Source organism: Cyclopterus lumpus, chromosome 21 (assembly GCF_009769545.1).
Source record: "Cyclopterus lumpus isolate fCycLum1 chromosome 21, fCycLum1.pri, whole genome shotgun sequence".
Taxonomy (NCBI): Eukaryota; Metazoa; Chordata; class Actinopteri; order Perciformes; family Cyclopteridae; genus Cyclopterus; species Cyclopterus lumpus.
The window spans coordinates 9,517,946-9,543,139 of record NC_046986.1 but is presented as its reverse complement, the minus strand read 5'-3'; the positions used below and the strand labels follow the sequence as shown (position 1 = coordinate 9,543,139).

At 42.1% G+C, this 25,194-nt stretch overlaps 1 protein-coding gene across 3 annotated transcripts; it reads right to left on the bottom strand.

The window, feature by feature from the left end:
* Positions 1-605: 605 nt before the first annotated feature.
* Positions 606-24,734, bottom strand: mid1 (midline 1). Of its 3 annotated transcripts, none has more exons than XM_034562534.1 (11): positions 24,686-24,734; positions 10,641-11,362; positions 8,968-9,030; positions 5,981-6,076; positions 5,334-5,441; positions 3,981-4,129; positions 3,778-3,905; positions 3,151-3,294; positions 2,417-2,578; positions 2,126-2,333; positions 624-1,675 (listed from the first exon to the last, which is right to left on the bottom strand). In XM_034562534.1, exons 2-11 carry the CDS (start codon positions 11,304-11,306, stop codon positions 1,327-1,329), a joined length of 2,073 nt encoding a protein of 690 aa, XP_034418425.1. In that variant the 5' UTR covers positions 11,307-11,362; positions 24,686-24,734; the 3' UTR covers positions 624-1,326. The 3 variants fall into 3 exon arrangements, with proteins under 3 accessions (XP_034418426.1, XP_034418425.1, XP_034418424.1); XM_034562533.1 differs by lacking the exon at positions 24,686-24,734 and adding an exon at positions 16,788-16,940; XM_034562535.1 differs by lacking the exons at positions 8,968-9,030; positions 24,686-24,734 and adding an exon at positions 16,788-17,017 and having other exon boundaries at positions 606-1,675.
* Between the last annotated feature and the right edge of the window lie 460 nt (positions 24,735-25,194).

The window sequence follows — 25,194 nt, the reverse complement described above, 5'->3', positions numbered from 1 at the left end:
GTTGTTTAAATTATTTAATTAAAATAAATTCACTTAAAGCTTATCTTAGAACTAAAATTGTAGTCAAAACCAGACCTGTGAATAGTGATCTATTATTATTGATTACATAAACAACTTCCAGTATTTCCTTCACAAACAGAAGTACAAACAAACATGTATCTCAGAATCCTGGTGGCGTGTCATGGAGGAGGTAGCGCTCACGTATCACAGCTCTGTCTGCGGGGTGTCTCAGAAGGAGGTCACACAGAGTTCAGAATTTTTCTTTTTTGCTCCTGTCTACTTTAGTTGAAAGGAGATGCGGCAGAATTCAAGCCATGCTACTCCAGAACAAAAAGAGATGTCAGAGCACATCTTGTCAAAAGTTATATTTTGGCTCAGTGTGGGTCGGAAGGAGCCCCCGTAAAGTAAGACTGACACATTTCTCAATGGTGGTGCTGTTATTTTCTCTTCATTGTGTGGTGTTGTGAGAGCCTGTTCAAGCTGTAATGAGAGATCAAGTATAAATGAGTGTAAACAACAAATGGACAGCATATTAAATTATGATCTTACTGAGACATGTTTTGCCTGCAATACATCTTAAAACCAGGAAAAACCACACAGCTAATCAAATTAAGTCACTTTTATTACCGCTTGTCAGAGAGAAACTTAAATGTGAAAGTTGTGATGAATGATTTCATAATGCTGAACTGCACACATTTACAGATAATAAATATTTGAAAATGACTTAATTGATTTCACATTAGTCTAAAACTGTTTTTTAAAATAGTTGTTAACTGATCTATTTAGTGCTTTTTCCTTACAAGACAATGACAAGGAAACAGTTGCATTTCGGTACAAGTGGCTAAGAAATACATTTTATAGTGACAACTTCTCAAAGTGCTATGATGTAAAGAATCTTTCAAAAAACGTGACATTTAAAATAGCCAATAATACAAACCCCCCAGAAACATTAACACCAGAGTCTGTTTCTCACTTGCACCTATAGGTTTATAATTATAATCAAACAGCATGAAATAAACTTAAGAAATAAAAAATAATCTGGAGCCTATTTGAAAATGAATTTCAAACTGTAAGCAAACCCTTAATTCCATCCAGCAGTGTAATGTACATACATGTGCAAAGCAAAGAAATACATCTACAGATGCTTGTAAATCATTTCCTTTCAATTTCAACATTGGCTTGATTCGGACCGTACACCTAGGCTATTGATTGCATCTCATTCAGTTACTGTTGTTTTTTTGTTCGTCAAAATGTATGTGGGCATAACAGTCAATGAGGTCTGGTTTCTTTTTGGGTACACAAAGAAAATCCAGCACGACAGGTCAGTCAGTTGTTGTAGTCTATCCCCTCCAAGTGATCTGGGATGGGCAGTCCGGTGAGGACTGTTAAACACCTGTTCCACACATTGAACACTGGGCAGACTGGTTGAACGAAGGCGATATCGAATGTATGCAAGTGCTGAGCGCCGACAGCGTCATAGAAAGACAGCAATCCAGCGTCATAGTCCAACAGCACTCCGAGACGACGCAGGTGGGGTGAGGGCTCGATGGGCATCTCCTTACTGTTGTGACGCACCACCCACGAGTTGTTGCATCGAGACAGTACCCAGGAAGCAGAGTTTTTGCCGACCCACTCATGTTTTGGTGCTGACTTGTATGCAATACCCACTGCAAACCTGCATGCCCAATAGAAAAAAACAGTCATAAATATCCTGTACATGTCTGGCATTGTAAGGTACGCACAGCAGTGCTTTGAGCTAAATGCATGTTAACAGGCTCACAATGCCAATATTAGCATACTGCTATGTAGCAGGTATAATACGTACCATCTTCACCATCTTAGTTTAGCGTGTTAGCATGGTAACATTTGCTAATTAGCAATAAACACAAAGAAAATCTGAGGTATTTGGTCATAAATCAAAAACCCATTCGACACATTTCAGATTTTGACCTGAAATTAAGGGATGACCTAAGTTATTACAATTCCTTCTGTAGGGAACTTGAATGTCTGAACCAAATGGAAGCACATTAGATAGACTACGAGACATTAGGATGTCATTAGGATTCATCTTCTGGGCGCCATGAATGTTTGTACAAAGTGGCTGTGAACGGATGAATGATTTTACCATGAGCTTCCTCCAATCAGAGCTTCCCAGTAATGGCGGCCGCTGTCGATGTAGACATTCCCTGTGATACCGTAGCTGCTTTGGCTGGAGAAGCGGTCCTGACTGTGGCTCTTCTTGGACGACGTCTCGTCCCTCTCCACCGTCAGGTTGTCATGGGACACCCTCAGCTTCCGGTGAGCTGACTTTGGGTCTAACTTGAATGGTTGACCTTGAAGAAAGGAGGAACAATGCTAGTTTGTATGCATTACAATTCTCATGGGAAATTAATCATGGAATACCCTCTTGACATACTGTTGGTCTTGAGTTTCCCATGTTCACTGCTGCGGTTTCCAGCCTGGTTTATGGCCTTCACTATGAAAATATACTTGGTGCCACACTGGAGCCCGTGGACGGTGTAGTGATTTTGCTTGATGTTTGGTACAATCATCCAACTGTCAGCAGAGTTGCACAAACCTGCAGCACAAACAGACAGAGAGTGACTGACAAAGAACAATACAATGTGAAAGTCTCCGAACCGTTGAGTTGGAGCCTCATTTAATGAGTGTAATTGTAGGAAGTCTTGTAATCCATAGCTGCTGTTTTTGACTGATCACATATCGTCGCATTACAACTCATCCAAGTGTGCTTGAGCACTGAGGCAGATTAGAATAGATTGCGTGATCGAGCATGTGTGACCTTGTTAGAGCAATCGTTTCAAACAGTCTGCTGCTCATTCCAACCCCTCGGTAATATTGAGCTTTGGATGGGCATCTTGATGTAAATCCAGTCTGACTTATTTTTCCCCATATGCCGTTCTAGACACTGCAAGAATTGCAGTGTATTTGGATAACAGCTCATTACCATTAGAGCCAGGACAGAGCTCTCCTCTCCTACTGCTACAGTACAATAGTATGTTTGGATATTGTAATATATAGCCCCCAATTAATTCAAGGTCCTCGAATGAAATCCCTTTCAAATCCGTGTTCATTGTTTCCCACCACAAACGATACACTGCACCCCCACCAGAGAGCTGCATGCAGACTTACTGACAACATTGGATTGGCTGGTGTAGATGGCGTACTGAAGTTCATATGATACAACAGAGAATTCATCATCTGTTGTCCAGTGAACTGTGATCGTGTCGTATGAAGCTGTACTTAATTCCTCACGGATTGTTGGCGGATTTGGAGCTGCAATCAGAAAACAAAAGACAAATGGTTTTTTTTCTGAGAACGGAATAAATGCTGAGGGGATTCTGTTCTGTAAACAACAACATATGTAATTGTTGTGTGTAATTAAGCTAGGTGGCTATTACAGCTAACAGCCCCCGTGAAGAGGTAAATTCACGCTGCATAATTAATCAAACCCATTTCACTCAGGAGAAAATAGTAGGCTTACATTTATGAGCTTTTTTAGTTTTTTTTTTGCTAAGAGTCACATAGTTGTAATGTAAAGTCTTATATCCCTGCCGAAGGCTTTTAATTGTATAAGGCCGAGAAGCAAAAAGCTGAAAAAGTCGGATCGGTGCATCCTTAATTGAAGGATGAAATTAGGATAATTTGAATTGCATTATTTGGATAAAACATAGCCAACAAATCATCTAGTTTCAAGAATTACAAAGTGAAAAGCTGAACAGAGACTAAACTCATCTGGCCGTAACAGACCACACTCACCTGTGAGGTAATCCAAGCTTTCGAGCATTTTTTTCTCCCGTGTGAAGTCCAAAGCAAAAGTATCAAAGGTGTCACTCAGGTTCATTTCTGGTAACAGGATTTGAGAGGAGGCCGTTGCCATGGAAACTCTGTAATTAAGAAGTATATTAATAGATGGAGATGGTTTTATACACCATAGCTATTGGCTATCTTTGTTACCTCACCTGTCACAGGTGCTTTTAGCCGTTTGGAGGAAGCGAGCCTGGTCCGTCTCCTTGAGAGTGTGGTCGGCCTGAGTGATGAGGGAGGAAGACCTCTCAATGCACTGCTTGCAGCTGGCTATCTGCTGGGCTAGTTTCCTCAGCCGCATAGACTAGACAGGAAGAAAAACAAGGAAATGTTGATGATGAAAAGCTTAGTAAATAACCAACCGATGTCCTATTTACTGCACGCGGCCCCAACCTGCCAGATGCTAGATTGGATTTTACCTAATTAGAACATCCTACTGGGGAAAAATCTGATTTACACCTTTGATTTTTCAGTTGTGTAATACCCACAAGACGGTGAGCTTCAACCTGTTCTACAAGCTACACTGGCACAAGAGGTGGATTTATAAAAACTGCCATAGTAACCAGACCCTCCTATCTTGCATCTGTGCCATATTGGCTTAGTGGTTGAAAGCATAAGCAGGACCTGACACGAGGCACGGGGTGAGGAAGGAAAGAGTCCCCCTTTAGAGGGCGATCACAGGAAGCAGGGCTGATGGTACTTTGAGACTGAGCATGGCACAGCATGCAACTGCCTCTCTAATGGCATCTAACATGGGAAAGGAAGGGAAATCATTCATGAAATAAACGTGGCACTCAGGGCTGTATATTTCAGTGTACGTAGCTTGAGACAAGTGTACACAACCACATACAGGTCTGTGGACATGTTGCCATCTGCCCGCTGTCTGAGCTTTAGGTTAGAAAATTATTGCATTTTATGTTTTTCTTACCACCAACAAAAAAGCAGAAATACATGTAAATGTAAATTAATCTGGGACATAGTGTGGCACAAATCAAGAAAAAGATATAAAGTTAGCAAAATGACTTCATTACAAACGAAAGTGCCTGCATAAGCTTCTGTTCATGTGAGACCAAGGGAGCTGTAGCAGCAAAAACCTTTAACATACTCAATTGAGTAAATAGCATTGCATTATTTATGGCATTAACATTAACAACATATACATTTTGGGTCATTGATTCTTAAAAACCTTAAAAAGTAAAATTTTCTGATGATTTTCTGCTGCTATATTCCAATAAAGAACAACACAAACATAACATCACATGTGCTGCATCTGATGAAAGCAGATAGTTTTTTTTGTTTTTTTTAATATTTTGCAAACATTTACACAGCTCACAGACATTTTAGCATTACAAAAATAAGAGTCTGCTTAGACAGAGAACAGGAAGCAGACTCTCTTCCCTTATGAACTTTCTCTGGTGGTATGCTGGGTTGTCATGTGGGAAGGCAAGGTTATCAACAGGCATAGGGTGATAAACAAACAAACAAACAAAAAGTGTTGTAAACAGTACCTTCCCCTCCTTTATCTTGGTTGCTATGATTAGTCTTCGTTGCTGTATGATAGTAATTAGCAGGTCAGACTCCTCCAGCAGCTTGTTTTCTTGTCGCGATGCATTTACCTAAACAGGAAAGAAGCATATAGATAAGAGACAGTTGTGGAAGCATTTTTGTAATTTCTTTTGCTTTGACAAAATGTTTCGCTGCACTACTGCAGGTTCATTTGATTTCTTTTTTTTTTTTAAATATACGTTCTACAGGACAATTAATTTTATGCAGATTCCATGTGATAGGAAAACCACATTAGAGAATAAGTATGGCTTTTATTGTTGTGCAAGCAGAGCAACAATCAGTCCACCTTGTGCACAGTTCATATTGTTATCCCAATCACAGCCATTGCAATGAACATACACAATATGCTCTTTGAGGATTCACATAATAACTACTTTAAATGTTTTCAAGTTCAACATTGCATGCAGTTAGCAGAGAATTGTCTGCATGTTACAGAAATGATTGATCTCTAGACTAAAGAGCACTTAATCTTGTTGACGTGGTGAAAAGCCACTCTCAGATACAGTAATTATTCACCGTGTTAATAATTCAATGAATTGTTGCCCATGAAGTGCCACAGAAGCAAAGCGAACCGATAAACAACCCTCACCTCCACATGTTGGCAGGTTTGGATGAGTTTCCCCATAAGACTTTCCAACTCACTGGTCCTCTTGATTAGACTGCTGAGGTTGCAATCCAAAGCTTGCTGCAAAACAAAAATTGAAAATGAGCATTTCATTACACACATTACACACACATCATCAAACCGTAAATAGCTGAATGCAACTTGGAGGAGAGTTCGGTGAATGGGAACACGGGGAGTGTATCCGGCTGGAGTAATGGGCACAGGAGAGGACACACGAGGCTGCCACTGGATACGACTGGCCACATTTGGGCTCCGATCGCGTGGAGGCCCCAGTCCTCCCCGTGTGCCAAAGATCCCATCGTACTGCCCGCTGAGGCCACGGAGCTTAGCCGAGCATCTGCCAGTGATTTGGACAACTAAACCCGGCTGTGTTAATCACTGACTCAGATCAAAGGCTTATGTTTCACACTTAATCTCTTACTGTAATTGGGTATCATGATGACTGCGTACTGTGGTAGATGAAGACCCATTCTTCTTCTAAAATAGAAGATCAATGTATAATTGCATTGTGCCATCAATGAATACAATAAAACAAGAGTGTAGTCCCACCAAAAGCAGCAGAGGTGTGGAACATTCTGTCGCTCAAGGTGTTTTTTTTAATAAACTCTAAATTATTATTCACAGTAAGAAGCCCACACTTTCAATTGATAAAGTTAGAAGCAGAAAATACTTGTCTTAATGTAATCTTGAGAAAACAGCAAAAGTAAGATTGATTTCAAAAGATGTCGAACCGAAAAAACCCAGCCCGGCTTTTCCAATGAGACGAGTGAGCATCAAGAAACATTTCACAAAGGACAAAAATATAATTGTGCGCATCGGGCCTGATTTCCCTTGATTAAAAACGAAAATACTGAAAATAGTCAAAAGAAGAGAACAAAGTTTGTGGAACGTGGGTAGAACTCTTTCAGCATCGACGTCTCACATTGTGATTTCACAAGGTCGCTGCGTCACTGTGTACTAAAATAGCAGATGCTTTATTTTATCGCTCTCACAAATATGATTTATTTATATGGAAGAGAAGGTGATGAAAGCCTTTACAGACACTGACGGTACAGGTGAGGGGAGTTCAAAACTTTTAAAATGGTAGCATGAAACATAACATATTAATCAACCCCGATGTTGAATATATAGCCGGATGTACACGGTTAAAACTCTCCCCCCAACAATGGTGTTGTTTGAATATGACAAGTATCACATGAAGCCAAAGAGAGGCAGAGCGAATGGAAGAGGCAGAAAGCGCGAGAGACATTTTGGTGTGCTGTATTTCTCACTGCGCCTAAAATACGCTTCTCTTGCAACATTAATGCCCATATTCGTGTGTTTAGACAGCTCTAATGGAGGTCTCCTTCCTAGAGCCATTTAGAGCTGATGAGAGGAAAGAATAGCAGCTTCCTTTCATATGTGAATGCTTCTGGTCCCACACCTTTTGCTTTGGCCAGTCTCTCTTCCTTCCTCTCATAGTGCTGTCAGGTCACTGACAGGACTATGAGTTTTATCCTGTGTCAACATTAGAAATTCTATCCATTGTCAGAGTTTGTCACTTCATCCTGTGAACACCACGAGCCCCGTTACACATCTATGGTTTTTACTTTGTTGGAAGGCTCAATCAGAAACGCATATGATGGTGTAATATGATAGTGTGTAAATACACACCACTATCAAGTATACGTTAACTCAACACCAAATGCACTTCAATAAAAGGCCCAGTTTGTATTTTGTCATGCAGGTTGTATATCATTTGTAATAAGGTTATGTTTTAGAAACATTACTAATCCAAACAAACCAAAATATATTTGTTTATATTCTCGAGGACATTTTGACTATTGTAAATAATAAAATGAACGATGGCTAAATTCCATGTCAGGCTCCTATTGTATCAAATGTCATGCCTTACTGGGGAACTTAAATAGAGAGGAGCCATCTTTAATATTATTAGTAACACCTCTCTTTGCTGGGAAAAAGGCCTGTTATTAAAGGACTTGTCAAACCTTTTTAGATGGTGGTTCCCCCCCCTTTTGAAAAGTTCAGCATGTTAAAATAGTGTGTGATTCTTTTTCAGTACCTCTTCATAAAGTGGGATATACATTACGCTGTAACATTTATATTTTTATTTATTTTACAAAGTCAGCCTTTTAACAGAAAACAACATTTCTTTAAGGTTTCTCTTTTTTTTTCATAAACGGAAAAAAAGTTATTCTCCACTTCCCACCATTGCATGCTGAGATATACCCGAGCCCCTCATCTGACCCTCAATATGAATATACACATTGAACGTTGACAATGTATGATTGATGCATACATAATAACAGATAATAGTGTAAAACTAGGATCATGTCACATGGTGCCAAAAGCATTATTGATGCTTGCACACACGAAACACGCTCGCCAATATCACAACATCCCATTGTGTGTGATTTCTGAAAAGTCTGCGTCGCTGTGGCTGTAAACATGTGTTAGAAGAATCAGCAACTATAAACAAGCTCAGCTGCGCTCCACCTGGATCCTGTCCTGCGTGACACCAGAGAAAAATAATTTCTCTCTTTGATGGGAATTGCTATTTCCTCTTCTATTACTGTAACAATGCAGCTTGTAATACGAGGTCAACAAGATGAAAAGGCGAGCAAAAAGAATAGAATTGGTAGAATATGTCTTATTGCTAAAATGACATCAAGCAACTGAGGGTATTATAGAAGATCAGAACGTAGGTCTTTAAGAAGATAAAAGATGAAGGACTCTTCCCTCCAACATCGAATAATAAAAACACAAAAGCAGTATACTACAATTGTCACATTATTAACCGCCAAGGCTACTGTGGCTGACCAGTTGCAATTCTGTTGGTTTTCAAAGAATTAAGCCCTTGAAAAGCAACATTGTTTTTGTTTTTGTTTGTTTTTCTCTCCGTGAAATAAATCTGTCCCTGAATGTAGAATTAAAGAAATGATGCTGGTCACCTGGTCGGCCTCCTGGTGTGAATGACCACGCCCCACCACACAGAGAAAACGGCCGGACGGTTTCTGCACAACGACAGCACGATCAAACAAAGGAGACAGGTTAAGACTGGTCCTCTGACCTATCTGTCTATGACTGTTGATTATTAGATTAAAAAGATGTGCTTGCATCTCAGTTACACTGTGGCTAAGCATTGTGAAAGAGAGGAACAACAGGCACACTGAAGGGTTTCAAGTGTTACCTGTTTTACACTAACCCCCCCCCCCCCCCCCCCTCTTCCCCCCTCCCCCCTCCCATTGTGTCATGCATGGACACTGGGAAAACAAAGCAGACCCTTATTTATATTTCATGCAGTAGATGCCATGCAATGTTCAGGATGCACTTATGGTTGAACTTTGACAGAACTGGAAAGCTCAAGACCATTGAGCAAAAGACATTTTTGATGATATATATTTTGATGATTTGAGATTTTACCTTGCTTAAATTAATCCGGTCGGTCAAAGTTGTTATAGTTGTAAAGTCAAATGCTTCACGATAAAGCTCTGCTGCGTGTTTGCCTGGTTGCGGACTATAAAATGACCCCCTGAGGTTACCGGAGACATGATAGAGGCCAACATTGTGTCGACAAAGCACTGACCCGCGAAGCCGAATTCTTCTCGGTCTTATGATAAAAGCTGATTCACGTATAATGGAAGGAATGCAGAGCCACCTTTTCATATGCTCCAGCTAACAGCATCCTCTCATGCCTTATTGATATGGGCCCATCTGCTGAAAGTGGGCACTTCCACTTAACCTAAAAACTGTGAAAGCATTCTCTTGCAGCCATTATATTCAAGAGTGGTCGAGGGAGAGACCACCTCGAACTCACTACATTACTACTTTTTCTTTAGGGCTTAAAAAAGAAGACTGGCAATATAAAGGACAAGGCTGGGAATATTCTATATTTTTATACCGTAAACAAATCCTGTGAACAGACTAAAATCAAGCCCCAAGCCCATATTAAATATGTAAACCTTTAAAAACAAGATCCTCTCCTTAACTAACCGTAGATGTTAAAGGAAGGTTTCTCAAACAGATTAAATAATGACAAAGGACGATTTGTGTGGGATTAATAAATTAAAAAAACTCAGGGTCCTGTTCATTGTTTTGAGTGAACATGGCACCCATAACAATGATGTGGCTCACGTATGTGTTTTTGGACAACAATGGAGGTCGAAGGATCCGAATAATAAGTTATATCAGGCACAGGCTTGTTAGAAGAACCAATTAATTCCCCATTATGTTGTTGACAATAAGAACAATATTGAATATCACCAGACGCACACATTATTGTAATATACGTATGATTAAATGAGGTCATGTTGTAGCATTAGTTATTTCATATAGTTTATCATATGAAGCTAACAGTATATGACATTCATATTTGCTAAAAATACAAAGATCCAACATGGAACGAGCAGTTGAAACTGTACAATTAAAAAAATAATGGTTCAGCTCAGCTGCAGAGAAAACAACTAATGACCAATGTTACAATGTCAGACTTTACTTTACTTACTTTACGAGATAAAACTCAAATCAGCTTTTATTTCTGTGGGACTACAATGAGTAGAACATGAGTTTTCTTCGGTGCATCATCATTCTGCAAGCATTCCTCAAACTACAGATCATTTCTCACCTTGAGTTTGTCAAATCGGTCCCCGAGGGCTGCAACGTGGTGGTCCCGGTGTCGGCCCACCAGCTTACACAATGCACAGATCAACTGTTCATCTGTCACACAGTACATGTTGACCTTCTCATCCTCATGCTCAAGACACATAAGCCCTCGCGGATGGGAGTCGAGCAAGGGCTCGATGAGCCGGTGGCCCGTGAACGGCTTCTTGTTGGGGTGGGTGGCCTTGAGGCACTCGTCACAGTATGACACCTCACAGGTGACGCAGGTCTTCACAGCGTCCTGAGGAGGGTCCTGCTCACAGAACTGACACTGCACCCGGTCACCGGGACAAGTCATGGCTTTGCTGTCGGGGACGGCTCGCTCGCGCCGAGTCTCGTTCGGGGAATTAGGTCCGCTGAGAGAAGCTTTCTGGTAGCGATCGATGATGTTCTGTAATGTAACGTTGCGTTTGAGTCCCTCTAGGCCCCTCTGGTTGAGGGTGATGACATAGCGACAGGTCGGGCACTGAAAGGCGCTGATGGATTGTATTGGCTCGCTGGGCGTGCAGTGTGAGACCAGAATACGATGGGCACAGTTGAAACAAAGGCTGTGAGCACAGGGCAAGAGCAGCGGGTCCTCGAAGAGCTCCAGACAGATTGGGCAGGTCAGTTCCGACTCCAGCGTTTCCATCTTCAGGCAAAACAAAATGAAGTCGTCAGCGAAATCCAGGGAAGCTGATCAGCTGTCTGTAAAGATGACACAGAAATGTATTAGACAATGGGGAATAGTGATGATAAGAGACACTCCTTGAATAGGAGTTAAATGACCACAGTTTTATTCCAAGCTAAAATATCAAACATTCCTTAGTTAATAATGGGGATTTCCAGCTTTAGTTTAGCTTATGTGATAGTAAATTCAAAATCTTAGGATTTTAGACTGCTGGTCAGACACAACAAGGTATCTTAAGACACCACTTTTGGCTTTCGGAAATTGTAACCAGCCTTTTTCGCTATTTTCTAAGAATATATGCACCGATTAAACAGGAAAATAATCCTTGCCTAGGTTGAGAGAGCAGTTTAAGAAAAAAATTAATACAAAAAAGGATCCAGAAAGACCCTGCATATTCTGTCACTATTTATTATCACAAGTACTTATGATAATATAACCAAAATCATTCATCCCTAGCTTGAGTTTAATTTGATTTCCATTGCAAACATGAATATAAATATGACTTTATGTAAATATTTGAAAGAGATATCTGACTATGTAAATGAAGCCAATTTGGGAAAAATAAAACAAGCAAACAGGAGGAATCTCAGACCAAAAAAAAACATTTGCCTGCATTTTCTACATGTATCAAACTTGTGTAATGTCTATCTGGCTGAGCTTAGGACTTTCCGAATGCATTCCAGGCTCATTTCAATTTGGCACAGGAAGAGTTTAGCCGATCCCCAGGTGTCCCTCTCTGAACTGCAGTCTGTAGGCCAGCAGGCCAGTGAGGACTGACAGCTCAGCCAAGCAGAAGTGTATTGGCCTGCTTGCTGATGGCTGAGCCTCCACACTATCACAGACACTAAGCCTTTGTTCCGGCCAGTCAGACACCCCAGCTGCGAGTGGACACACTGTGCTCACAGCGTCGAGCTACCTTCACTCATTATGTGTGAAGAAGGCAAAAAAAACTCATTATCAGAACAGCCGGGCACAAGTAGCCTTTTGAAGTTGTGAGGATACTCCAAGCTACAGACCTGGGTTTGTTCTTTCCATTCTATTCAAATGTTCACAGACACGCAGCCATCCCGCTGCACTGTACAATACGAGTCTTGTCTCACTTGTCTCTAGTGACTGTGATGCATCTGCGGGGCTTTTGTTCCTTTTGCTTTTTTTTCGTTCTTTAAAGACAAAGTGGCGAACGTATGTATCGAGAAGTTATTACAGAGGATCAAACACAACCTCCTCACGATATGCAAAACCCTTCAGTCTTTCACAACACATGCTAAATATCAAGCATTTTGGCACTGCCATTGTTTAAAAGTTGCTATTTTATTATTCGTTAACATGATTCTCTTTGAAATGTAAAATGTTTAAGTAGCCTCAAACCAAACCAGTCCCTACAGAGTAACCACACTGTGGTAAATGAAACTACTAAACTACATATTCAACTTTTTAGCCATTTGTTTGACATGTTTTTACTTTAACACACAAGACAACATTATATTGTCAACTACAAAATAGCAGTTATTGGACTCGCCAAACCGGTTTAGTTGTTCCCTCAACCAGGCTGTCCTGAATACAAAATGTATTACAAACACAATGCAAAGATGCTAATTCTCTGATGTCATCGCCTGTGGTATTAAATACCGTAAGTTACAAAGAGCTTGTAAAACAACACTATGGCAAAGTGCCACTTCAAACTGCATAACAGAGCCAAGTACAGTACGCCCTCCTGAAAGCTCTCCCATTCATACACAGTTTTTCTTTACCCACCGGTGGATTTCGCCCCGCTTTGCAATGCCGAGACATTTCTGCTGAAGGAAAACTTCTGTCCTAAATCATGAAAACATATTTATGACAACACGTGGACCAGCCATAAACCTCCAGCATGCTGTGTTCGGACGGGCATCCAGAAGTCTCCACTGCCCCAGTAATCCTGCAGCAGAGCTGTCATAAAGCCAGAGCTTGAGCAAGAGGTAGAAAACACAACAGGAAAAGTTGCCCGACAATTCCAGGAAAGCCAGCTCCACCTACAGCTGGAACACTGGCCAGTACTGGAAGGAGAGAGAAGGAGAGAGAGAGAGAGAGAAAGCAATGAGAGAGAGTGTGAGAGAGAGCAGACAACAGTGAGAGTGAGTGAGTGAGTAAGAGTGAGAGAGAGAGAGAGAGAGGCAACATCAGCCAAGAGGCATTGTGCAGAGCCCCAGCCGATGCCCTCACAGGCAGCTTAGTGTCCTCTCCGCCCTCGCTGCCCATTCAGAAATTCAAAGCGTCGGGATCAGTTTCAGGTTTCCTCGTGTGACCGTCCCTCTACCTTCCAGCAGCACAATGCTGTAGATTGGAACTTTTCGCAAAGCTGAAGACACAAACACAGGTGAGAGGAGGCCTTGGACTCATCTGGAGACGTGGAACAGAGGTCCGTGACTCCGTCTGTGTCTTCAGAGGCTTGTGTGTGTAATACACACGAGTGCCACAATTAAGAAAACAAAACACACACACATCGCTCAAAATAACTGTAATTACGTCTGTTTTATAAAACCTCCATTCGACTTCCGGACAGCAACAGTTGAATGTTACTACGCCCCCATAGCTGACAGCTGCAAATGAAGACAAACACCACGGAACATCATCTGCTACGAACAACTCGGTCCCAGTTGGCCCTCATGTGGGAATCACCGGTGTACCATCTGCTTACCATGCGCCTCTATTTCCAGGCACATCCCCGCTGTGCGTCATTTGAATTCTCTTGTCATTCAGAAAGGATTCCCCTGAGTGGCTCTCCTCTCTGAGAGACAGACACACACTGTAAATACTATAGACACCCGAAGACAAAGCAATGGGGGGTGGGGGCACATTGCTTGGGAGATGCACATGGGAATGTGACAGACATTCCCAGAGAATCATAAAGACATATCATGGTAAATACCCAGAATCACGTATTGAATAGTCTCAAAAGAAATGATCACCTAAACCAACATTATATCTTCATATACTTTAACAGCTTGCTGTGGGCAAATAGTTGGAGCTATAATCTGTGTAAATGTCCTCCTTTCGGAGAACAAATTGCTTCTTCATTTAATGGTATGGACTTTCTCTTTTTTCACAGCAGAATGATGCTTCAAGATGCTAAATACTCCGTACTCCGATATGACAGGTGTGAGACGTATGCTCTTAACTGCCGTGGCTCTTTGTAAAGATGATGAAATAGACCACCGACTTAACATTCGGAGTTGTATTTGATTAGGAAGTAATGGCTCATTTAGAGATGAAACAATGACATCGTCTCAGATAGGAAGACAATTTCCTGCTCAAGCACTTTCTAATCCTTTTGGTTATGGTCTTTTATCACCTTTAATGATGGCTCTGAACCATGTACTCAGCGACTGAGAGAGTGTGATTGCTCTTTGTCTTCTTTCCTGGGGCAGACACCTAACATATTTATCTGTAATCCTGCCTTCACAGCGTGGCCGTGACCAATGTGTGGCCTGTTGCTGCTCCCTAAAGCAGCCAGCTCAGCGTACGGCCCACTCGGGCCTAATTTGATTTTCAGCTGTGGCAGCACAAGCCAGCTGATTAGGCTAACACATCTACCTGATCTGCGGCTGCACACATTACTGACATTATGGAGCCCGGCCCTGGCCGACATCCATTTATTACTGGTATTTAAAGGATCGTGGAAGCCAAGCTAATTAACGTCATCCGTCAAACAGGATTAGGAGAAGTGTGGCTGTCATATGTGCACTCATCTGAAGTTAGCAGAAATGACTAAGTTGTTTTTGCAAAAAAAGAAAAGAAAAGATGACTCAAATCAACTTTCCATTAAGAGGCTCCAATTTCCTGCAGGGAGTGAACAGGATGTTTTATAATGAAGCTCCAGATGAGGAAATGGCACACAGAACTCTAATTGAATAGAGGTCTAAAGGTCGTCTGAACAGGTTATTTTGTTCCCTTTCTTTCATTTATCTGTGCCCTATGCTGTCTGGGCTGAAGAGGTCATCCTGGTGAGCGTCGCAGGTTGCATCAAGCTCTCATTTCCTCTGCGCGGCTTGGCGGGAACACGCCGCATCCTTTCCGCGACCACAGGAACTTCACACAATGTGACTTTCCAGGCATGCATGCAGCTGCAGCCTGCTGCTCGTTAGTGCGCGGAGAAGAAGGAATGCGTTCCCGGGCCCGAAAAGTATCCCGAGGTAGAAGTTCGTGAGCTATTCAGTGGCACAAATCAGGTGTTAGCACGTGCATCCGTCTCACCTTCGCGGTTTGTAAGCGGCACACAGCAGTAATGGGTGTTTTAATGCCGGGTTAGACATTCAAAGAGTGACACCTTGTGGGGGATTTATATAATACAGCAGACACATTTATCTATCTTATCTTTTTTTTTTTACATAAAACTATTAAATTATACAGTGACATTATTCACAATAATAATGAACAAAACAAATCTAAATTCAGTTCTCTCCATTTATAGCTTCGTGTTTTTATTTTTTTTTAGGTTAATCCAAATTCTACAAGCAAACTAATTGGAACAACAACACACATTTTAACAATTAATATTCACAGAGCCACCCTCCGATCATTATCACTGCAAAACCAACGCAACTGTTATTAATAAGGACCACCACACGTGTTGCCATGGTGACAGCTTGATATATATTTGTCACACACAGCGATCAAAGGCAGCCCACTCTGGTGGGAAGATGTCTAACATTCCTCCTCACAGGAACGAGATAAGTTACTAATTAATAAGGGAAACAGCAGCAACCCAGTCGTACTCTTCATTAGCTTTGTGTAAAATGACTCCAATGCAAGTCGGCCTGTCGGAAAACTGTGTGCAGATGTATTGCCAGAGTATATGTGGATGTAACAGAGGAGAAAAGACAGTATATTCTATCTTATAAATGGGGTAAATGGTATTCTGTAGGTCATGATGAGGCTACCAGATTATGGATGACTGACAGGGTTTATCTCCCTCAGTGCTGCAGAGGATCTCTCTGTTAGTAAAGGTAATAATAAAAAAAAACTTTTATGACGACTCAGAAAAGGAAAAGCCAGAAACAAAATTGGAAGCTACACTCGAGTGATTGCTCTTACAAATGGTATCATATCCTTTTAGATAAAGATAGATAAAGCCTGTGCAATTGCATATATTTTAAGAAATTCTACAAAGCTTCCACCGAATAGCTGCTTTGACACTGGAAACCTAATTCAGCTCTACACCCACTCTCGTTGACGCGTTTTAATCACAAAATTCCCCTCGGCCTTCTCACTTAGTCATCTTATCCCACAAGTATTATTCACAGTTCAAACATGAAGGAATCTGTGAACACAACAAGGCCAAACAGCCTCAGCAGAGCTGTGCCCCCGAGGCTTGGGAACATATGATGACTCAATGTGTTGGTAGCAAAACATAGAGGAGCAGTAACATATAATACAGACTTTGAGAAAGGCCCTCTGACTTACCCGCCACATGATTACATCCAGGGGAGAAAAGAGCCCTTTTAAAGTCAGTCTGTGTTGATATTTGGGCTCTGCCAAAGCGGATCCGGTGCAGTGCTCTGAACTTTGAGTGTGACTCGTATCTCCTGCTATCTGTGAGTTTCTGACCCTCTAGCCCTTTTCTCTAAGCTCACAGTAAACCAGCAGGAGGATCAAAACTTTCCACCCTCTTCTCTCTTCTCACTGAGTTCTGTACCTATCCCATCTCCACGCAGTGGGATGCAAAGTGTTGCATTGGCCAATCACATGAAAGGGGCAGGACTTCTACTGGTTTGGTCTATCACTGGAGGCGATCAGAGCATGGATTGTTGCCATAACTCTCCACAAAGCCTTTTTTTTTTATCAGCCTCAACTAAACAACATCTACATAGCTGAAGCCGCACGCCACAAAACCAACAGCATTCAATGCATTGATAACACATTCTCTCTCGATTTATGCTTCAGGCGAGATTCCATGAAGCCAAAGGAAGTAGTGCATAAGTAAACACAGGAATCAATGATGACTACACTCTCCACAAAGGACAGTGGCACTTTGTGTCCGAGTCGATGTCCCAGTGCACACGCTAACATGGATGAACAAAGACATATTCACTTTGCCACACAGCAACCGTGCTCTGCTGGCATGCAGTTGGCATGCTCATTAGCACAGATGGTGGTCATGCATAGCACATTTAGTTGGGAATCTGCATCCAGCAACCGTGTTTCTCAGAGCGATTACACCCCTTTTGTTTTTCCCTGTGAATACAGTCACTGGAAGGGAAACAGGAATGTTTTGCGGTTGACTTAGATAGTGTTGAAAGTTGTCTCAGATTTGTGGCATCTGTTCACCACTCTTTTGGCTGTGTGGAAAATGTTCCCAACACAAACGCGCGCTGGCTGACACGACTGGAATTCAAGCAGCATTGCTGATCACATAAAGTTTGATCAGATTCTCAGCTCTGGATTTGATCCCACGTTTACTGTTTATAGATGAGGTTTGAGGTATTTAGTTTGAGGCCTGTTACCTCAAACGACCTTGTCAGCGTCATCGAGGCTGTTTTTCATGCAATATCTTTGTGTAAAGCTATTTTATTTTCTATTGTTGTAACACCACAGCACTTAAGGCATGTACAGGTTTGGATCAGATGTAACCCAAAAGCCTCTGTCGGGACGCCTTGTGTTTCAGGTTCGCCTGCAGGGTTCAATATATGAAAAGAAATGTGAGAGCAATGAAAACAACTTAGATTTGAAGGTATGTTTAGTCAGATAAAAACTTTATTATCTTGGTAATTGCATGAAACCCACTGCAAACGCAAAGGTCACGCCAGTGTGTACATAATGTGAAATGAAGCCTTGAATATAATTTAATTCAGTTGAGGAGGATATTAATTAGAAAAAGGAGCATAGCTGCAACGTCACCAGTGATATATTGTTTTCACATTTTAATTAGCAAAAATGTCAAACATATAGAACAAATGCATGCATAATACTGAGAAGCATAATTACTTTTGGCACACCGAAACTTTCTCAAAGCCTAACTTTAAAGTCTTAAAGAGACCAAGAGGGGACTTGTAAAGTCACCCATTGGAAATCCAAATGGTCTCTTACCTCACAGTCCGTTAGTCAGTCAACCAGAGAGTCCATAGTCTGGGTGACAGATGAATGCAGAAATAAAGCCTTGGAGGAGATTTTTCTAAAAACACCGTCTTACCTCAGAAGCCTCCCTTTAGCTCCTACTTTCTGTTTGGGCTCTGCTGCTTCGTCTGTCTCACCGCTATCTCTGAAATTCTCCACACACAACCTCTTCTTCTCTAATCCTCTCTAAAAGAAGCCGAAGCTGCTCCAAACGGTTCAACCAGGCACCGACTTCTCAAGCTTTTTCCCTCTTTGTATTATTTTGTTGGCTGGGATCATTAACTTAGTCCCATGAGAACACAAGGAGGTAAATAACCACCCCCCTCTGTCCTGTGGGAGGCTGTCAATCACAACTGGTGATGAGATGGTGAAGGGGGGGGGGCATTTAGCAGCCAAGGAGGCACTCCTGATTGGTCACCGGGGAACAGAGGTGCCCTGCATGACAAGTGAGAGCACTGGGATTGATAGGCCTTGTAGAGATGCTGAGCTGAGGTTACGTGCCCATTTATAATAGACTTTCATGCTCTCTCATTTACATGTCATTCAAAAGAGAAAAAAAAATGTAAATGAGTGAGTAATCAAAGCTGACATAGCAAAACGTCTATTTAAAACAGCTCAATTGTGTCCACAGCTAAATGCTAGGGTCGAGATGAGGAATCCCAAGATCTTTAAATGACTCTCTGGTACAATCTGGATACTCGGTGGGGGCGCTGGGAGGAAAGCATACAGCTCCAGTTGCTATGGCGGTGCGACAAGAGCAACGATGCATCTTGGCGCTCGAGCCAAATGCCACTCTAATCTTTTCACTGGCAAACCTTTCTCAGTCAAGCCTACTGCTGTCTGTCATTCTCCAGTTCCCTCCAGCATCCCATGCCAGTCTGAAGTCCGCTGCATTTAGTGAGGAAAAGAAATGTGTAAAGACGCTGTTAGCGGGGGAACAATACCTGAGACGGGCCACTCTGCTCCCAATGACCACAACTAAACTCTTGAGGCCGACAAGTAAGGAGAGACTATAGACGAATTAAGTACGACTTCCACTCATTCTACACACATTACCCACACACTAATGGATTTGTAAACAGCACAGCACACATCCATTTCCTAAGTGAACACACACTATTCTCACATCAGTCCTCAGTTGAATGCCACCTCTCCAGTAATTTACAACAACAAGAAAATCTACAAGAGAGCGTTATTGCTACTGCCCAAGGCTACACATTAAATTGACTTTGTAATAATGACTTTCCCTTTTCCCTCTCTCGCATTAAGATTAATTCCGGTGCAATAAAATGCAATAAAAACCCGTGAAATTTACATGGACTGCGGAGTCCCGACATTCGGTGCGTTTTAAAGGTGGAAACTGTTTTACCTTTTCCAGGGTCAATTCAAAGTCATGCCCCCTTTTCTGAACTAGAAGAAACATAAAGTGGAAAAATGTCTGTTTCTGTTTTACCCATTCCAAAGAAGAAAACTTGTCTGGTCGGCGGTTTAACTGTTGCCACTTCAACCGCTGGAAACCCAATCTGATCCTTGATCAAGGCTAACACACACAGTTTATGTGGCTTCCAGTCCGGAAAATGGGAGAAAAACATTTATTTTTGCTTATTCGTGTCCCTCATTGGCAGTTTCAACAAATCAAAACAAATCTGATATTGCTTAACTCTAAATATGTGACATATACTATGTCATAGCATATCAACTTTGCCAAAAGAGAAACTGTCTGTTTCTTTTCTGAACTATTTTTCCTCATAGCCATAGTATCAATTATCATTAAAAGCCACAATTCAAATCCAGTCCAGAGGTTATGAAACTGACAATAACAATTGTTTACGTATTTGTATACGTAACAAGCAGAATGTTGAAGTTCCTGGTGTAATCCTAGTAAAATTACTTCCAGAAAATATGCTGAATTATACTGTACATAATATTATCTCATCAATAACCAACAGCATTGTTAAAAATAATGATTCAAAATAAATGAATATTCATCCCCACTAAATAAGGCCATTTGCTGCCTGAGGCAGTTCTCTTGATGGCGGTTGGCACACCAAGATGTATTAATTGGACAAAGACCTGAAAAGGGCCAGAAAACCCTTAAGGAGCAGATAAGAAGTAAAAAAAAAACGATACATAAACGATGGGTAAAAAAGGAAAAGGATCTCTCTCAGGGAGGAGTCGAGCAAACCTTTGTAAACTATTATTTATACATATATACACAGCATGATGTGAAAAGGTTGGGCTTCACCTTGGTGCTCAGCCACTAGCAAGTGCAAACTCATTTTGCATTAAACAAAGGAATCCTGAATTATGTATGTGATCTTAAAATGTCCAAATCTGCCTTAAACAGATAAACAAAAACGCGAGTAAACAGTTTTATACTGGATGAGAGTCATATGTCATCAGCTGGAGGATGTGGTCAAAACAACATCACCAGAATTGCTCAGTAAAGCAAATCATCACAACTTTTCCATCCAATTCAGCAGCCACACGAGAAGGCGGTTAGCCCTACTTACGCGCTGGAGTCGAGTGTGGTCCTCTAAAACACAGCAAGAAGATGCAGCTCCCAGTGACAGCTCAGCACTCTAGTTCAGTAGCACATGGGTGGAAGACTAAACCAAACATACAGTAGCATCCTGGCTAGTCTCTTTCCACACGCCCTCCCTCATTGCTTGAGATCCCCACCCAGCCCCAGCCCCAGCCGTGTGCTCATGCGAGCGTAACACTTGCCCAGGATGCGTCACTTCCACTGGGTCATTTCATGGATATCGTCTCCATTAATGCATGGGGTCCATCAAGCCCCACCCCTGTCCTCTCCAGGGTTGAGCTCTCACCCCCTGGCTCCCCCCTCTCAGCAAAAAGACAAAGATGGAGCAAATGGAGAGACAAAGGGTGGGGGGTGTGGGGGGGGGTGTGGGGGGGGGTGTGGGGGGAGGGGGGGGGGGGGTGCGTGAACCTTTGGGGAGACCATTTTGATGAGTTTCTGACTGCACAACCAGGCCCCCGAACAGATGGGATCAGTCTCCAGGGCTCTGCTGCATGGTTGCATTTAATACGCAGCTTCATCCATCCTCACAATAAGCGATGCACTCTGCTGCTCACTAAACGGCGCTCATCAGATCATAGACCACATACAAACACAAAACAGAATATCTTTATCATGTTATGGTTGCCGTGAAGCCCTCAGAAACTATTAAAAGCACGTGCCTGGTTGAGTTAGCTTTGGCATACAGATTGTCTTTTTGAACGCTTATCTAAGCATCAATAATTGTTTTACTTGGACAGTCCAAAGCAGCCACGCCTCCTTTTGCCAGTAAACAATACGATGAAACCGTAGTCTGTCCTCGCCATGGCAAAGGTTCAACATCTTAATTGCTTTCATCACCGAGGCATGCTGCCAATAACTAAGCAACACACAATCAATCCAAACATTAAGCAAATAATGAACACGTTGCCACAAAGCCAATTACGACAAACTGCAATTTAGCATTCGCTTTCAACAGAAGTGTTGTTTGGTGCAATTTAGGAGAAAAGTATCCCCTTTTAATTAATAAAGCTATTTATCACACGGCTGTGCTGAAGTGTATAACATATCTGCTGTGCACATCACTTCAGTCGACGTCTCCATGCATTGTATGCGCTTTATGATCATAGAACATATAAGGCTGTTGTGAGCATTGACCTGGAATTAATTATTTTCCTCTGAGTGTGCTGCAGTTTTATTGGTGCTGTGTTCATGATTTTGCCAACAACCGAATCAAATGTCCATTTAGTTCCCCTCTCTAATACGGTGACAACAAAAAGATGTGAAATTAACTGTTGGGATTGAATTATTTTACTATTTTTTTATTGAAAATGTACAATTTTATAGTTCAGATTACATTAGCTAAGAGAGCTTTATCAATACCCAATGGGATATGTCTCCTTGAGGAGCAAAGACATTGGTATACCATTATAGCCTGCTGTGCATCTGAAGTTGGAGGAATGTTTAACATCAGCTGTTTTGTCAAGATTTTGACCAAAAAAAAGACAAAAAGAAACATCATCCGCCACAAAAAACAAACATGTATACGTTGAGGCTGAAAGCAACACAATGAAACACTCCTCCTGTCTGGTGTTTTCGCTCTGAAATGAAACAATTAGGGAGTTTTTGGGAAAGTATGGTCACGTGTTATGTTGAGACCACACCGCAGCCTTGTTGCCGGAAAGTCTTGGCTTCTAAATCCTTCTAAAAGGGTGCGGCGAATGCCTGCTGCATTCTGCAATTGCTTCCAGGTTCTGAGGGATCTACAGGAGAAAGCTAGCGTCACGTCTTTATCAAGGATCTCCCTTCAACAACACTAAACCTATCTTATCAGATATGGCATAAGTAAAGCACTCAATCACTCTCCCAATTGCTAACTCCACCTAAAACCCAGCTTCCAAATAAATAGCTTTTTCCAAGTAGCACTAGCGTTTTAAAGACGTATGTATAGGACGTATAAAGCTTTACTTCTATACACCTGTGCTGTTCTTCCACCCAGCAGTAAGAGACAACACCTCCACCAAGAAATGCTGGTGGAGGACTGAACATCTGCTTTGGTGTGCTGTGTGCATGTGTCCGAGGAGACTGTCAGAGCCAAAGGTAGAAGCCCAGCTGTTAGAATCTGGGTCTGCTGCATCCAGACCAGGGGATGTTTTCAAAAACAACAGTTGCCAGGGTTGCAGTTAGCTCCAAACCACTGATAACCGCCAGTGTTTAGTGCACCCAGATACAAGAGGCCTGTCTCTGCTATGTGTCCGATGCTCCAGAGGTGAAGAGGCAGTCAAACTGATCAGTTTTCTGTGTTTGCTGTGAGCCAATTGGCTCAGGGTGGCCCGACTATTCTCACTTCACATTCCTCCAAGACAGCCCAGGACACATTCCTCAATCTTGGCCTGTGTGACGCACATTCTCTGGAGTTTGAAATGGATTAAACATTTACTTTTCCCACAAGGGTATCGGCTGATAAAAGAATATTCTTCAGACGTACAGCGTCCACACACACACACACACACACACACACACACACACACACACACACACACACAGAACTCATTTTCATCCACACCCTTTGGCCCCTGACAATGAGACTGAACCAGCCCCTCACACTGTCACAACAAGCGGGTCCAGAGAACTCACAGCTGCATGGCCGAGCTGGCAATGCTGATGGAGACAGTTCTGTTAACATTTAGCCTGAACATTGAAGAATCAGAGAGCTTTGTAACGAGAGCAAGAGTAAGATAGATCTCCACACGTCGAAAGCACTCGAGGAAGTAATAAAACATTTAAAATGTGACTTCCCCCGTCTGGTTTAGAATATGATAAAAAAGGACTGTTGTACGATAATAATTCAATCCCGAGGCACATAAGCTTGATATCAAGAAAGAATGCTCTACTTTGAGTGTCTTGAAACAGAGGGAAGGAGGGCGGTTACGAGCAATAGCAGAACCAGATGCTTGTACGGGGGGGGGAGAAAGTACTGAAAACCAAAACGAATTTACCAGAGTTCCCTATCCACAGTTATTTGGCACGATGACACATTCTGTTCTCTCTCAGAACAACAGGGCATTGCTTTAGCTCTCGCCCCAAAACAAAAGTTAGGGGAATAACAGAAGAAAAAAAAACTTGAAAACAATACTTTTCTTGTTTGTTTTTTTCTGTGCTCAGGACATATGACACGTGTTGCCAGTTCAATCCTTTGCCAGGAGTTGTTTAATGAGGGGAAGCTGAAATGTGTATGTCCATCTGTCACCAGATGTGATGCATGTGCACACAAGACGAGGGAGAACTTGTTATGACAACATTTCCGCCTCACCTCTAAATTTCACGGACAAGCACGTAACTTCTCTTCTCCGACAGAACCCGGTCGTTCACTCTTGTGCGTCCATGCAACGTGTGTCTCCGTTGTGGTCCTCACTGTGTGGCCCCCCGCAGTGTGTTGGTTCACATGTTGTAGAAATCAGCATCCACGTATTGTAGATAACGTGTAGGGATTCATGTGCAACACAATCTATTTGAAGAGGAAATTCAGCAGCCTTTTCGCATAAAGAGGCAGACCATCACAGACCATCACAGACCATCACAGTCACCTTTTCCTGACTCGACACAAAAGTGATAGGAGTTCCCTCAAGTGTCCCAAATGCTCACTCTGAGACCGTTAGCATTGATAACCATATCTACGACGTAGAACTCCCTTAACCCTGAAAAGTGTTTCTTTGTCAGACCTTACCTGCTTCCCCATGGCTGCGGTGGTATGTCTCTCTCCTTGTGAATACAATCTATGCTAATGGCGAGTATGTCTTTTAGGCTGCTGGTATTTCCCTTGAGGTAAAACAGACAGGAGACAGGAGGTTGAAGGTGTTCTGTCTGCACTTACACTCCCCTTCATTGGGGTGTGTACACACACATACCTCACTGACATACACTCTGCTTCTCATCTGCTCTACAGGTTCACACAGGAGCATGGAAAGCTCCAGAGTACTTAACCCTTACCCTGGCTGGAATAATGGAATGATAAAGGAAGACATTCATATATCCACGCATTACCATACAAATCATATAAAAAGTGTTAGTTTTTGCACCAATACCACCAGGACTGGTAATGGTGCAGTTCATGAGTAGCTTTCTACATTCTGTGCAGGTAAGAGAAAGACAAATGTCTGGACCGGGACCTGATATACTGCAAGTCAGCATCATATAATAGGGATGGCAGGCAGCTCCATTAAAGGTAGGATCAAG